Source organism: Podarcis melisellensis (genome assembly GCF_964234715.1).
Source record: "Podarcis melisellensis genome assembly, chromosome: 16".
Classification (NCBI taxonomy): Eukaryota; Metazoa; Chordata; class Lepidosauria; order Squamata; family Lacertidae; genus Podarcis; species Podarcis melisellensis.
Genome location: NC_138533.1, coordinates 16798257 through 16812115, shown reverse-complemented (window position 1 = coordinate 16812115; position 13859 = coordinate 16798257). Strand labels below are relative to the sequence as shown.

Sequence of the window (13859 nt, the reverse complement as noted above, 5' to 3'; positions counted from 1 at the left end):
CGTAACAAAACCTTTGGATTTGTTTGTAAGTTTTTAATTTCCATAGCTTGAATAAATTTGAGTATGTGGTTTATCCATCTATACTTCTGCGTAACTCATTATATGAAAACGTTAACAAAAAATACCTTATCGATGGTGTGGTCAGATGAGGTGGGATATGACTGGTTAAACTGTGTGCTCTGCTCAATTCCTAAATCAATCCTACTGTCAGAGCTTTGCAGACCCCGAATCCTATTGAGGAATGCTTAATTGAGAACAAGGAATGTTAGCACTCCCAAAATGACAAAAATCAGGTGAGCTATCAGAAGAGAAAGCAAGAATAAGTGCTTAAACAGCAGCTTGTTCTTTTACAATTCCCAGGGAGGGAGGGATGAGGCAAGGCATTTGGAATAGCTCCCCCCCCCCATGTCTCTCCCCATAACAATACCTGCCACCAGCATTTTGTAGTGCACACTGCATGAAAGTAAACGTGCCACAAGTGGACAGCTTAGAAATCTAGCAGCTGGTCCCCTTGTTTCTTGCCATTTGGGCCCCCTTTCCTTCTTTTTATCTTTGCTCCCACACTCCCTTCACGCTTAGGGATAAAGAGGGGGGCAGCTGGTTCTGGGTTAGGCCAAGTATTTTCTTTTCCCTGCTAACCCTTTCTCACCTCTCTTACACTCCATGTTGTTGTTTAGTCGTTTAGTTGTGCCTGACTCTTTGTGACCCCATAGACCAGAGCATGCCAGGCACTCCTGTCTTCCACTGCCTCCCACAGTTTGGTCAAACTCATGTTAGTAGCTTCGAGAACACTGTCCAACCATCTCGTCCTCTGCCGTCCCCTTCTCCTTGTGCCCTCCATCTTTCCCAACATCAGGGTCTTTTCCAGGGAGTCTTCTCTTCTCATGAGGTGGCCAAAGTATTGGAGCCTCAGCTTCACGATCTGTCCTTCCAGTGAGCACTCAGGGCTGATTTCCTTCGGAATGTAGAGGTTTGATCTTCTTGCAGTCCATGGGACTCTCAAGAGTCTCCTCCAGCACCATAATTCAAAAGCATCCATTCTTCGGCGATCAGCCTTCTTTATGGTCCAGCTCTCACTTCCATACACACTTATACTCCGTAGTTAAGAACAAAAACTAACCATATGTGAAACCAGGGATACCCATATCTGTTTATTTTACGTATTGATTGATCAATCATATTTGTATCCCAATGTTATCTCCAAGGAGTGCAAGGTGGCATATATGATTCTCTTCCTCCCCATTTTAGCCACACAACAACCCTGCAAGGTAGGTTAAGCTGTGAAGGCAGTGACCAAGATTACCAGTGAGTTTCATGGCTGAGCAGGGATTTGAACTCTGGTCTCTCCTGGGTCCTAATCTGACGACCAACCACCACACCACTCCATTCATTCATTCATTCATTCATTCACTCACTTCTCACAGATGTGGCTGCTCACTGGCTGCATCTCTGCATGATTTACTGCTCTGGCTGCCTCCTCCTACAGCAAAATGATCTGTCCATGACAGAGGCTGCCTGCTGTGTCCTGTGCATTTCTCTTTTCCGTCAGAACGGGGACTTGAGCAGAGGCTCAACTGGAGGATTCCACTGACCGTGGGTGGCTTGTATACACCCTAGATTTCATTTCAACGGCATGCTTCCCATTTTAATTGGGGAGTGGGGAGGACACACAAAACGAGTGTGGCTCAGCCAAATAACAATTGGGAAGCATCTTCTAAACAATGCAACAACTGATCCCTGTGGGTCATGGAAAAGGGGGGTTTAGAGGGTCACAGGATCTGCCTGCCTTGCTTATTCCCACCACAAGAGAATGGGCTCTCTCCCCCCCACCCCCCAATCCAGCACCTGGTCTTCCACACATCCTGCATCAGCAAAAGCCTGCAGAGAGGGAAAGTGCGAGATGCTTCCTGGCTATTGTCAGCCTGGTCATCCATCAGACAAAACGACAGAGGAGGCAACTCTATAAAAGTCCCATCTTTACAGCATTTTTGCTCTCTGTTTGTTTTCAGAGGGGGAAAGAAAAGTCAGAGAGAGAGAGAGAGAATAGGTAATGGTGATAGCAGAAAACTTTTAGACTTGTTAGCTGGGTTTCTCTGTTTATTTATCTCTGAATTTCTTGGATAATGGTCATTCTGAGGATTGAGCACTGAAGGTAAGCTGAAACATAAGGCTTGATTGGAACCAGGGATTGTGGAGTGTTCTATTCAAAATCTTAATTTGACATATAAGCTTCTGGGGTTTAAACTGGGGTGACTGTTAATCAATTCATAATACATAATGAATTGGAAAAAAAATGTTTAAAAGTACTTTCCCAAAAAAAACAGAGTCCTTTTTGTTGGAGATGATTCAGACTGAAATTCCCAGGTATATAAAAAAAGGTTATTTATGTATGCTACTACTGCGGCTCATGTTGCGTTAGCCCAAAAATGGAAAATGAGTGAGGTCCCTACTAAAGAAGAATGGCAACTTAAGCTGACAGAATATGCGCAGCTTGCAGACTTAATATATAGAATTAGAGAACAAGAAGAACATATGTTTAGAGAAGATTGGAAAATGTTTATTGAACATTGTGTACACCTGAAAACGTTGGCAGCATGAAGATAAATTCAACAGTGTAAATAAGTTTTGATGGATGCAGGAATAATGGAATACTGAATGGTTTAGTTTTTGTAAAATATGCAGGGATTGGTATTATTCAAAATGAACCATGGAAAGATAAGAAGGGTAGTCATTTATATTTTGACGATGTTTAAATGAGTATTTTAAACTGTAAAACAGAACATTTAATTACACACACACACACACACACTGGGGTGACTGACCAGGAACAAGAACTTGGGGCCATATTGGATAGCTCAATGAAGATGTTGACCCTGTGCGTGGCAGCTGCGAAAGGGGCAAATTCCATGCTAAGAGATCATTAGGAAAGGGACTGAAAATAAAACTGCCGATATAATGCCATTATATAAATCTATGGTGGATGTGGAATGCTGTGTATAGTTATGGTCTCAACACCTCAAAAAGGATTATTACAGGAAAGGGAAACCAAATGATCAAATGGGTAGAGAAATTCCTCTGTGAGGAAAAGTTGCAACGTTTGGGACTTCTCCGTTTAAAGGCAAGGAAGAGGTTACATGATAGAAGTTATGCATGCCATGGAGAAAGTGGATAGAAAAATGTTCCCCATCCTCTCTGATAACACCAGGGCTGGACCTAGAAAACGTCAAAGAAGCAATTATTTTTAAGGCATTGCAAACTCTTTGGTAGGGAAAGGCAGGACTCCACAGCGCCATCTGGTGTCATAGTGTTATACCACATATACAACGCATATAAAACACTTTTTCTTTTCCAATCTTGCCGAGTCCTAAGGCATGCAACGAAGCAGAATGTTGGAAGACTCAGGGCAGAGAAAAGAAAGTATTTTTTCATGCAGTGCATAGTAAAACCATGGAACTTGCTCCCACAGGGAGCTGTGATGGCCACAAACTTGGGTGGCTGCAAAAGAGGCTATCAATGATTACTCGCCACAATGGCTACACTCTGCTTCCACAATCAGAAGCCGCAATTCTTTTAAATACCCACTTTCTGGGAACCACAGGAGCGAAGAGTCTTCTTGTATGAATCAGGAATTGTATTTGGTTGAATATGATTTTGTGGGGTGATAGACGGTCTTTGAGCGCCCTGCAATGTTGCGTACTTGTCTCTCCTCAGGATTAGCAAAAACAAAATAAAGGGGGGGGGGGCTGAAAAAATAAATAAATGCTTTGCTTAAATGACACAGTTCTCCGAATTCAGTTTTCTCTTTCTGAATAATTTAATACCTGGTGGTGATAACTCTTCTCTTCTTACCCACAACACCCTGGCCTTTGGGGGCCCTCTCCCCAGGAAGACCCTTCCCCTCTGGTCCTTCTGCAGGAGGAAGGCCCTCCTCCCGAGCCCCAGACCAGCGAGTGGTCCGTGATGTTCAACTTGATGGGAGGTGGGCTGTTGTGTGCAGCCTCCGGCCTGGTCCTCCTCATCGTTGCCACGGCGACAGACTTCTGGATGCAGTACCGCTACTCAGGCAACCTCAGCAACCAAGGCCTCTGGCGGTTCTGTGTGGGGAACAAGTGCCACCCCCACACCATCACACTCGGTAATGGGGCGCTGCACAAGAGACAACATGAAAAATGGTTTGTGATGCCCATGAGAACACATTATTAGCATGCAGGCAACCTGCTTCTGAGCAGGAAGCCAGTGTGTGAGAGAACCAGCGGTGGTGTAGTGGTTAGAGCATTGGACCAAGAGTTGGGAGAGACCAGGATTCAAATCCCCACTTGGCCATGAAACTCACAGGGTGACCTTGGGCCAGTCACTGTCTTTGTGGGTACATAAAGAGCAAAGGTAGCCATTTTGGTCCAAAATCACAGTTGTGGAATAGTTATTGGGACCAGCCATGCAAGAGGTTACACACAACACAGAGTGAGGGGGAGGAGAATTTCCAAAAAAATAATAATACAAAAATACAAAAATTGGGCTGACAATGTAGCCATGAGGTCAGTTTGTAGATTCAACTCTCCAGACCGCCTTTTGCAATCAGTGATCAGCTTTGCCTAAAAGTATCCTCAGCAGATTTGGGCTAACCTTTCCTTAGCCAGAAGCGGCTTAGTCATGCTGGCCACGTGACCCGGAAGCTGTCTGTGGACAAGCACCGGCTCCCGGCCTCTTGAGCGAGATGAGCACGCAACCCCAGAGTCGGTCATGACTGGACCTGATGGTCAGGGGTACATTTACCTTTACCTTTATCCTTAGCTTTGCTTGATAATTATCCTTACTCCTGGCTATTTTTTTAAAAAAATTAAGTTAATATCTTTGGCTATTCACTACTACCCTATGTCCTGCCACTTGGATAAGAAAAAGCACCCAGCTATCTTACAGAGGGACTTCTAGATCCCAATTTGCAAAATTCATTAGCAAATTCATGGCAAAAGGCGTTTGCTCACCACTGGTCTACAGCCTAGTCAGTGGTGTAGCGTGGGGAGTGCAGGGGGGGCCCGGCCGCACCGGGCGCAACATCTGGGGGTTAGGGTTAGGGGGCGCAAATCCACGGGTTAGGGGGTGCAAATTACTTGCCTTGCCCCGGGTGCTGACAACCCACGCTACGCCACTGAGCCTAATAATAATTATCAACCTATTTAGCAACGCTAATGTTCCTAGATGTTTTTTTCATGGCTGGGTGGATCAATCCATTGGCAAAAGCAGTTATGGAAGCCAAGTGTAGCTAGCAGGATGCTTTGATAACGTGAGAATCTGTCTTTGCAAAAGTGGCCCAGTTCAAATGTTGGCGCATGTCCTTCTATACTGTAATTTTTACAGGGATATATGATTTACATCTCCAGTACTTTCCTCACAACTGGGGAACTCGGACAAATTATGTGTTTCAAGCTGAATGGCTCATTCCAACTCTAAAATCCGACATGGTTGTTGATATAATCTCATTTTACATGCTAGAATTTGTGTGCCTGCATACTGTGATCCCCTTGATAGGGTTTTGTGGTTGTGGCTGTAGAGCATCTGCTTTGCATGCAATCCCCAGCATCTCCAGGTAAAGATCTACCTGCCGCTGGTTGGTGCGCACAATACTCAACTACATGGACAGATCCTTGTGTTCCTAACCCCACTTGAGGTTAAGCTAAGTCTCTGGCTGGCCTCTCACGCCTACCGACAGCTGCTGGGATTTGAACAGGGAGTTGCACACAAAGGATGTGCTCTGTCGCTGAGCCCCATCTTGAGGAGGCAGAGGAGAAACCCCTAAACCTCTAGCTTGAGTCTGGAGGCAGGGCTGGGCTGGGCTGGCAACAACAGCCCCTGCAAGTCCACCCCACAGGGGTGTAGCTAGCTGCTTTGGCACCCAAAGTGGCAGGGGCAGGGTGATTTGCCCAGGGGGGTGGTGAGGCAAGGCGCGACGAGCTGCCCACGCAGTCCACTTGGTGGACACAAGCCCCATGCTGCAGTTTTGGGCAGCGCGGGGCCCTGAGCCACTGTGTCACTCCCAGGAGAGACGCATGGCTTGGGCGCGCTGCAGGCCGGGCCCCATGGTAAGTGCCGCTCCCCACGGTGTGCCATTTTGTCACCCCCTCAGGGATGACACCCGGGGTGGGGCAGGCCACACCACCGCACCCTCCTTCCTATGCCCCTGCCGCCCCCCTGCCCTTGCCCTGCCTGCCTCTCCGGATTGCTGCTTCTCACTGTGCCTTCCTCCCTACACAGCATTCTGGGATGCCACCAGAGCCTTCATGCTCCTCTCCATCCTCTCCTCCTTCGCCGGGATCATATTGGGGCTGACCATCTACTCCAGTAGTGCCCGATCCACACGCACTCGCTCTGCAGGAATCACACTCTTGATCGCAGGTACGTGCTGAAGTGCAGGTGGGTTCCCACGAGGCAAGTTCACAGTGATAACAGCAAGAACCTTTACTGAACAAACAGAACTGGACAACAGGGGCAAAACAACTGCTTATATACATATCTGAAGGCCTGGGCCACTCCCACTCCCAACGTGATTGGCTGTCCAAACTTCCAAGCTGCGAATCATAACTCAGAGTTTAAGGGCCAATGGCAGAGGCCCAAATCCTGAAATGTTCTGTGATTGGATATCATGTATCGAATCAGAACACAGGGGCTCAGAAGCCTTAGTCCAAAACTCAAGCTCAGGCTCCGATAACCCCCAAACTTCTACTTGTAAGAACCCTAAAAATCCCAGCAGTTGGCCAAAGGTCCTTGCTGAGAAATTGGGATGTGTGGAATGGGATAGTCCCCCCACAACCTCACTCTGGGCTCCTTCCCTGTCTACTCTTCCTCCCCCCAGGACTCTTTGCTTTGCTGGGTATCTCGGTGTATACGGGAGTGACAGTGAGTTTCTACGGAAAGCGTTACGCCGAATGGAGGTTCTCCTGGTCCTACATTCTGGGATGGATCGCTGTCATCCTTACCATCTCAGCAGGTACCCGGAGTGCCCCTCAGTTTCTCCACCACAAACTTGGGTCTCCTCACCTAACTTCAGCTGTCTACTGGATCCAAGGGGCATATGGTCTTTCCAAAGGAATTTATTTGCATTTCTTTTCCTATGTTATTTATTTATGCTAAGGTTAGGATAGGGAGCCTGCTTGCTACTTCTACTACCTTTGAAAGCTTGGGGTTGGCAGGCTGGGATAGGGCCTTCTCTGTGGCAGCCCCTAAGCTGCCCACAAAAATATACCTGGCACCTTTGTTACACAGCTTCCAACAAATGCTGAAGACACACCCTGGCCTTTTGACACATGGGGTGTATATTTTAGGACCCACCTTATTTCTGAGCTTTTTAAGTTGTCTTAAACTGTTTTTAATATTGGGCTTAAATTATTGTAACCTGCCCTGTGACCTTAGGGTGAAGGGCTGGTGATAAATTATAAATAATAACAATAACTATATGGTAATTCCCGTGTTTCACTGGCTTCCCCGTTCTCTCCTCAGGTGTGTTCCACATTTGCGCTGTCCCCAGGAACTCATCCTCTGACGGCTCTGACGTGGCAAGCGGCTGACCCTCTGGGACGCTGGCCCAATTCCATCCTGTCCAGATGTCTGAGATTATTCCCGCTTGGGACTCCTGACTTTGTCGCTGCCTCTTCCCTCATAAGCCCTCCCCAGATTGTCTTTCTGGATCTGCACAACAATTACACAAAAAATCAAGAAGGTTGCTGTTGAGATGCTGGGGGAAACCCTATAGAAATGGTTCTCCCTTTGATGTTGCCACACTCTCAAGGAGTGGTTGAAGTGTGATTGAATTGCACTGCCATTTTTATTTTTAGGAAGGAGCTGGCTTTTCAGTGGCCTTGGCAAGGGACTCCAGCTGAGTCTCCATGAGCCAATCCCTGCAACAGCCCTTGCCAACCCCATGCCCTCCAGATGATATGTACTACAACTCCCATCAGCCCCAGCCAGCATAGCTATTTTGGACTACACCGTCCATCAGGCTCAGCCAGCATGATGGAAATTGCAGTCCAAAATATCTGGAAGGGTACTCAGTTGAGGAAGGCTGATCCATACACTTACTACTGCATTCGCATTGAGCGCATTCATCCCCAGGCCAATAAGGCTTCAATCCCATACCAGTTTATCTGGCACTAAGCGTCACTGAATTCAATGGGACTTACTTGTGAGTAAACAGGAATAGGCTTCCTCTGCGTGTCTCCCAGGTAAAGCTATAATTTAAACACCCTGTTTTCACCTCTTTTGTACTGGGCAAAACAACTGGGAGGAAGGATAGGTAAAAACCATGATGCTTGAGTAAATAAGTATGGTTCAGCCACGACGGCATTCTTGTTATTGGTGCAGAAACGCTGTCATTTCTCTCCACAGGCCCTTGTCCTGCCTCAGCTCTCTAGTCCAGGTTCATGACATTTGTGACATAAATTCACTAGAGGGCAGCAGCTACCAAGCCAGTGGAGGATTCAGCAATCTGCAAGCAGCAAACCTCTGGTGTAATCAAGTGCATGTGGTGGTCTGCACACCAAACATTTAAAGCACATGACGCCCCCCCCCAAATAATCATTTGTTATGGGTGCTGGGCATTGTAGCTTTCTGCGGAGTAAACTACAGTTCCCAGCATTCTTTGGGGAAAGCCATGTCCTTTAAATGTCTGATGTGTGCTCAATCTATGTCAGTGTGCTTGCTGATGCTCCCAAGGTGTTCAGCCCGAGGAAAAAGGCTTTTGGATGCTGGTGTGGAGACAAGGCAAACCTAGCCAGTCTCTCCTGTCAATTTTGGACAAAACCTGGGCTGCCTCACCGAGGGCCTGTGCAGAGGGCCACGTTGTTTTCCCAAGTCCTTGCATTGAACAGGAAAAATAAACACCCATTTTCTCTCCAGTGTTTGCTTGAGCTGTGATTCACAGGGCCCATTCACAAGGTACACACCTCCTTAGTCACCGGGGAGCACTTGTGGGCCATTCATGTTTTGCCTGCAAATCAGGCCACGAATGGAGTAGGCGACTGTGGGAATCATCCCATGACTGACCACATGTGGCATGTAGAAGTACCTAACAAAATATTCCTTTGGACCAAATCACACTGGACTGGGATTCAAAAATAGCAACTTCCAGTCACTCTTGGGTGAGTTGTTGTAGGTCAGGTGGGCAGTGGCCAACTGATCAGGGTAGGGAGGGGTGGAAGGCTGCCCTGCTCGCTCCTGAGCCTTTCGCAGCACCTGGCAGGTGCAGAAATAGAAGGTTGAGACTTTTCATGTTGTGGAGTCGAGCTGCTGCTGTTAAAGGCATGGGAAACAGGAGCTGGCAACTCTGGCGGGTGGGTGTCACTTTCTTTTTCGCACACACTGTTTCAAGAAAGCAAAGCGCCACAGTGCTCAGGATTTTACACACAGTTCAAAGTGCAGCTTTTATTACCATAGTTTTCTCCTGGGACCTTTTCGTCCCGGAAACCAAAGGCTTTTCGGTTCCATGCATGGTGTTCACAATGTGCCATGAAAAGAATCTCTCTGAAAGAAACTGTTTTGACAAAAGTGGGAGAGAGCAAGAAGGTGCTATTTTAGAATAGGAATCCTGCCAGCGTGCTTCAGCCTTCCCCAATCTGCTGCCATGTTTTTGCTATTTTGAATGCATTAATTTGCTAGCATCGGGGGTGGATTGGGCATCTGTGGATTGGATTAGGGTTGCCAGGCAGCTTGGCCTGCTCCTTTGCACAGGAAATTGGGGGACAGAAATAAGGTGGTGGCATGGAGAGCCAGATTAAATCCTTTAGAGGCCTTAAGCATTGAAAAAGATTATGGTGCCACCCATGTAATTAAAAAATAAAACAATATTCAATTATAAAACATTTCAAACGGACACAGAAATTGCATGTATGCTGATATGTACATGCATGTACATCACATGCAACACGTGACAAAGTTTGATTTCCTCACATTATTTCAATCTATGTTAGTAGGGTGCCGCCCTGGTTTAGGTGAGGATCAGGAAAAAAATGAGCACAGAAAATTGGGAGTTTGTAGCGGAGCATAAGGAAATCTTGCAAAGTTCTGTTCTCTCCCATGGTGGCTTCTTTGATGACTCTTTTGAAATAATCAAATGCCAATTAAAAATAATAATAACAATCCGTTTCTTTATATGCCCCTGCATTGCTGGTGCCCTGAACACCAGCTAAGCCTGCCTATTGGGTAATAAAGCACTAAGGGAGAAAACGTGCTGGAAGCTGTTGTTAAAGAGGCAGAAGAGCCGGGCTGGTCCAAAAAGTTGGCCACCTAACCCTGGAGCAAAGGTTGCGGGCGAGGGGGGTCGGGGCGCATGCGCAGTGGAGAGGACGCCTGGCAAGAAGAAAGGAGCAGGTGGGGGCTATTTTTTATGCCTCCCCTTTTTGACTGCGGAGCCAAAGCGTCGGCGGGCCTGGGACTTCCTGCAGCGGCGGCGAGGCGCGGAAGGGACACGCGCGAGCCCCTTTGCAGTTGCCTGCCCGCTTGCCTGTCCGTCTGCCTTCCTTCCAATGCAGCAACCTGCGACAGGTAAAACTTTCTGGGCTCGAAGCCAGCGAAGTACTTCGGAGATGAGCCGCTTTTCCCAGCAGAGGGACTGCTTTTCTCCAGCTCTCCGGAGAACCACAAGGCGCCTTTCCCCCGGCTTGTGCTTCTGAATGCAAAAAGAGGGGTCGGCCGTCCCTTCCACCTTATAATGGTCGCTTATACAAGCCCCCGCTGCTGCATAGGGCATGCGGCACTCGCCTTCACCTGAGTCTGGTGATGGCGGTCACTAGACTGAGGAAGGCTACCCCGAGATGTTGTTGGAGTACAATTCTGATTTATTTATTGCATTTCTGTCCCACCTTTCCCTCCAAGGAGCTATAACATGGTTCTCCCCCTCCTCAATCCCCAAAACAACTCTGTGAAGTGAGTTGGGCCGAGCAGTTGCCCAGTGAGTTTTGGGCTGAGTGGGGATTTGAACCCTGGTCTCTCCCAGATCCTAGTAGTCCAACACTCTAACCTCGGCCCCACACTGGCCATGCCCATACCCCTGGCCAGCATCTCCAATGGTCAGGGATGATGGGAGTTGTAGTCCATCAGATATCTGGAGGACACCACTGATAGGCTTCCTCCCCAAACTAAGTTCTCATGGTGGCCAAATTCCCATAAGGACCTAGGACTCTAGCTAGACTGCCTCTGGATGGAGGAGGGGGTGGTTTCCATAAGAAGAGCCTGCTGGATCATCTAGTCTGGCATCCTGGTCTCACGGTGGCTAACCAGATGCCTCTTTTGGGAAACAAACAGGACCTGAGCACAATATCATCTCCCCTCCTGCAGTTTTCAGCAATGGGTATTCTGAGGCGCACTGTATCCGACAATGGAGGTGAAATGCAGACATTGTGGCTGGTAGCTATTGAGGGCACCCCATTGGCTATACTTAACCTACACTGACTTGCAGCAGCTTTTTCAGTCAGGTGCTGTGCTTAGCCCTGGAAATGCCCGGGATTGAACCAAAGACCACCTGTATGCAAAGCAGATGCTCTACCGCTGAGCTACAACCCTTCCCCGCACACTTGGGAGCATCATTTAGGAGGCATTTCTGCTTGGAGGTGCCAGAGATTTCTCGATGCACTTGAAATGTGTGTTTTCTGATGGGTTGGGTCACTGCCTTGAAGCTACTGGCCTTCAGAAACTTTGCATTTCCAGCACTCCAGCTGCTGGCGCGGGCCGATGACATCATCAACCTACGCCTGCAGGTAGATGCCTCTTCTAAGGGCAGAGCTGGCAGTGAGTAGCCATAGAACCTAGCAGATTATTTTGCCCTCACATCTCAGGATGCCTCTGTGCCTGTGTGTTGGGCAGCTTGGGCACTGGAGTTCTCCATAAGCAACTCCTAGAACGGTTATGTAAAGACTAACCAACAATGGAAAAGATCTCTGGGGAAAGGAACATGGCTCTCCCCTCGCAGCAATGTGAGAAGAGCCAGCAGGATCAGGCCAGTGGCCCAAGTAATCCGGCATCCTGTTTTCACAGTGGCCAACCAGACGCCTCTGCTGAAAAATCTGCAAGTAGGAGTCAAACACAACAGCACTTTCCTGTGGTATCCAGCAACCAGAAGCATTATACTGACTCCAACTGTGGAGCAATTGTGCACAGCCATCATGGCTAGTAGCCATCAATAATTTACCTCCTCCATGAATTGATCTAACCCTCTTTTAAAGCCATCCAAGGTGGTAGCGTCACTGCCTCCTTTTATGTGTTTTGAATTTTCCAACAAGGTTGATTAACCTCCTGTACAGGAACTTCATTTAATGAATGATGATAAAATGTGGTCATGGGTGGGGTGGGGTGGAGGCCCTGTGTGGAAGAGGTCTGTTTATGGAACCCATGCCTCCTGATTTGCTTATACAGAAGTAAGCAAGATCGTATCCAGTCTATATTCTGATTTGTTTGCAGGGTGGTAATAGGACAACGAGCATTTGTCCTGATTTCCTTGCAGGGTGTTTACACGTCTTCCTGCTATCCTTTCACTCATTCCTCACTTTTCAGTGCATTTCCCAGTTCACTGTCCTAACTGCAAAAGAAGAGTCCAGTTTCTTATTTCTTAAAGTTGATTTGTTGCGCTATGGAGACATAGCTTTGATTCACTTTAATTTTTGCCAACCTACATTTCCTGGTATGCCTTTTGAACCCCTCCCGCAAAATGGCAACAGCCTGAGAAAGGCACTGTGGCAAATAGCCCAAGCCTTCTCCAGTATTTTGTTTGTTTAAAATATACTGCCTTTAATGAACCGCTCAAGGCAGTTCTCAATAAAATCATTAAAATAGATTGAACATACAATAGAGAATTGATCTTTATTAATTTCTTTTAAACAAACTGCTCCTCAAGGAGGCTTTAAAACTAATCAGTGCAGGTGAACTTTTTTTACAGCAGATCCACCGAGGATAAGGCTGTCCGTGGTTGGTATCCATGATGGCTGTTTGCTCTGCCTCTGTGGTCAGAGGAACTAATGCTTCTGAATACCAGTTGCTGGAAACCACAAAGGGGAGAGGCCTCTTGTGTTCCAAGCTTGCACACAGGACCCAAACTAATGGATTCCAGTTGCAAGAAAGGAGATTCCAACTAAACATCAGAAAGAACTTCTGACAGTAAGAGCTATTTGACAGTGGAATGGACTCCCTTGGGAGGTGGTGGACTCTACTTCCTTGGAAGTTTTTAAGCAGAGGTTGGATGATCATCTGCCATGTTTGATCTAGTTGAGATTCTTGCGTTGCAGGAGGTTGGACTAGATGAACCTTGGGGTGCCTTCCAACTCTCCAGTTCTATGATTCTGTCTGTCCGACCACTGTGAGAAGAGGATGCTGGACTAGATGGGCCAGTGGCCTGACCCTGCAGGGTCTCCTTATGTTCTCATGACTGTCTCCAGTATCAGTGACGGGATGTCCCAGAAGACCAGTTGAGAGTGCTGCAGTTTTCGTGTTCCACTTCTGGACTTCCCATAGGCATTTCCATGCCAGTGTTTAAACAAAATGCAAGACTAAATTGCCGGATCCAGCACAGCTCTCCTGGTTTTTTTAATGGCAGTCAAACAGCAAGCTAGATGCTGAACCAACAAAAAAACAACAACAACGCGAGGTGGCAGGTGGAGAGAACAACATCTACTACCTGATGCTTCCCGTTTTAAGTGGATGCACTTCCCAAAGGATGGAAGACTGCCGTTTCCAAACAACGAGAAAATGCAGTCTCAACACCTGGGAAACAGTAGCATTTGCCAACCTGGTGCCCTTCAGATGTTTTGGACAGCAACTCCCATAGAAAACACCAGGTTGGCAAAGGCTGTCTTACTGCTTCAAGAAAAGTGCTCCTTCAGGGG

At 47.4% G+C, this 13859-nt stretch overlaps 2 protein-coding genes across 3 annotated transcripts in view; both read left to right on the top strand.

Moving 5' to 3' along the window:
- The first annotated feature begins 1991 nt into the window (after nucleotides 1–1991).
- Nucleotides 1992–8885, top strand: LOC309359254 (lens fiber membrane intrinsic protein-like). Of its 2 annotated transcripts, XM_081892716.1 has the most exons (5): nucleotides 1992–2152; nucleotides 3886–4135; nucleotides 6250–6390; nucleotides 6848–6982; nucleotides 7492–8885. In XM_081892716.1, exons 2-5 carry the CDS (start codon nucleotides 3961–3963, stop codon nucleotides 7557–7559), a joined length of 519 nt encoding a protein of 172 aa, XP_081748842.1. In that variant the 5' UTR covers nucleotides 1992–2152; nucleotides 3886–3960; the 3' UTR covers nucleotides 7560–8885. The 2 variants fall into 2 exon arrangements, with proteins under 2 accessions (XP_081748842.1, XP_081748843.1); XM_081892717.1 differs by lacking the exon at nucleotides 1992–2152 and having other exon boundaries at nucleotides 3846–4135.
- A 1517-nt stretch (nucleotides 8886–10402) lies between these two features.
- The window catches only part of NECTIN4 (nectin cell adhesion molecule 4), an 85337-nt gene continuing 81880 nt past the window's right edge, over nucleotides 10403–13859 (top strand). The window contains exon 1 of the mRNA XM_081893040.1: nucleotides 10403–10530. The gene's annotated coding sequence lies outside the window, so the exon portion shown is untranslated. The remainder of the gene's footprint in view (nucleotides 10531–13859) is intronic.

Coding starts and splice junctions, on each gene's coding strand:
- LOC309359254 (XM_081892716.1), top strand. CDS start 3,961: ATGTTCAACTTGATGGGAGGTGGGCTGTTGTGTGCAGCCTCCGGCCTG. Junction 4,136..6,249: donor CCCCCACACCATCACACTCG/GTAATGGGGCGC, acceptor CTCCCTACACAG/CATTCTGGGATGCCACCAGA. Junction 6,983..7,491: donor CATCCTTACCATCTCAGCAG/GTACCCGGAGTG, acceptor TTCTCTCCTCAG/GTGTGTTCCACATTTGCGCT.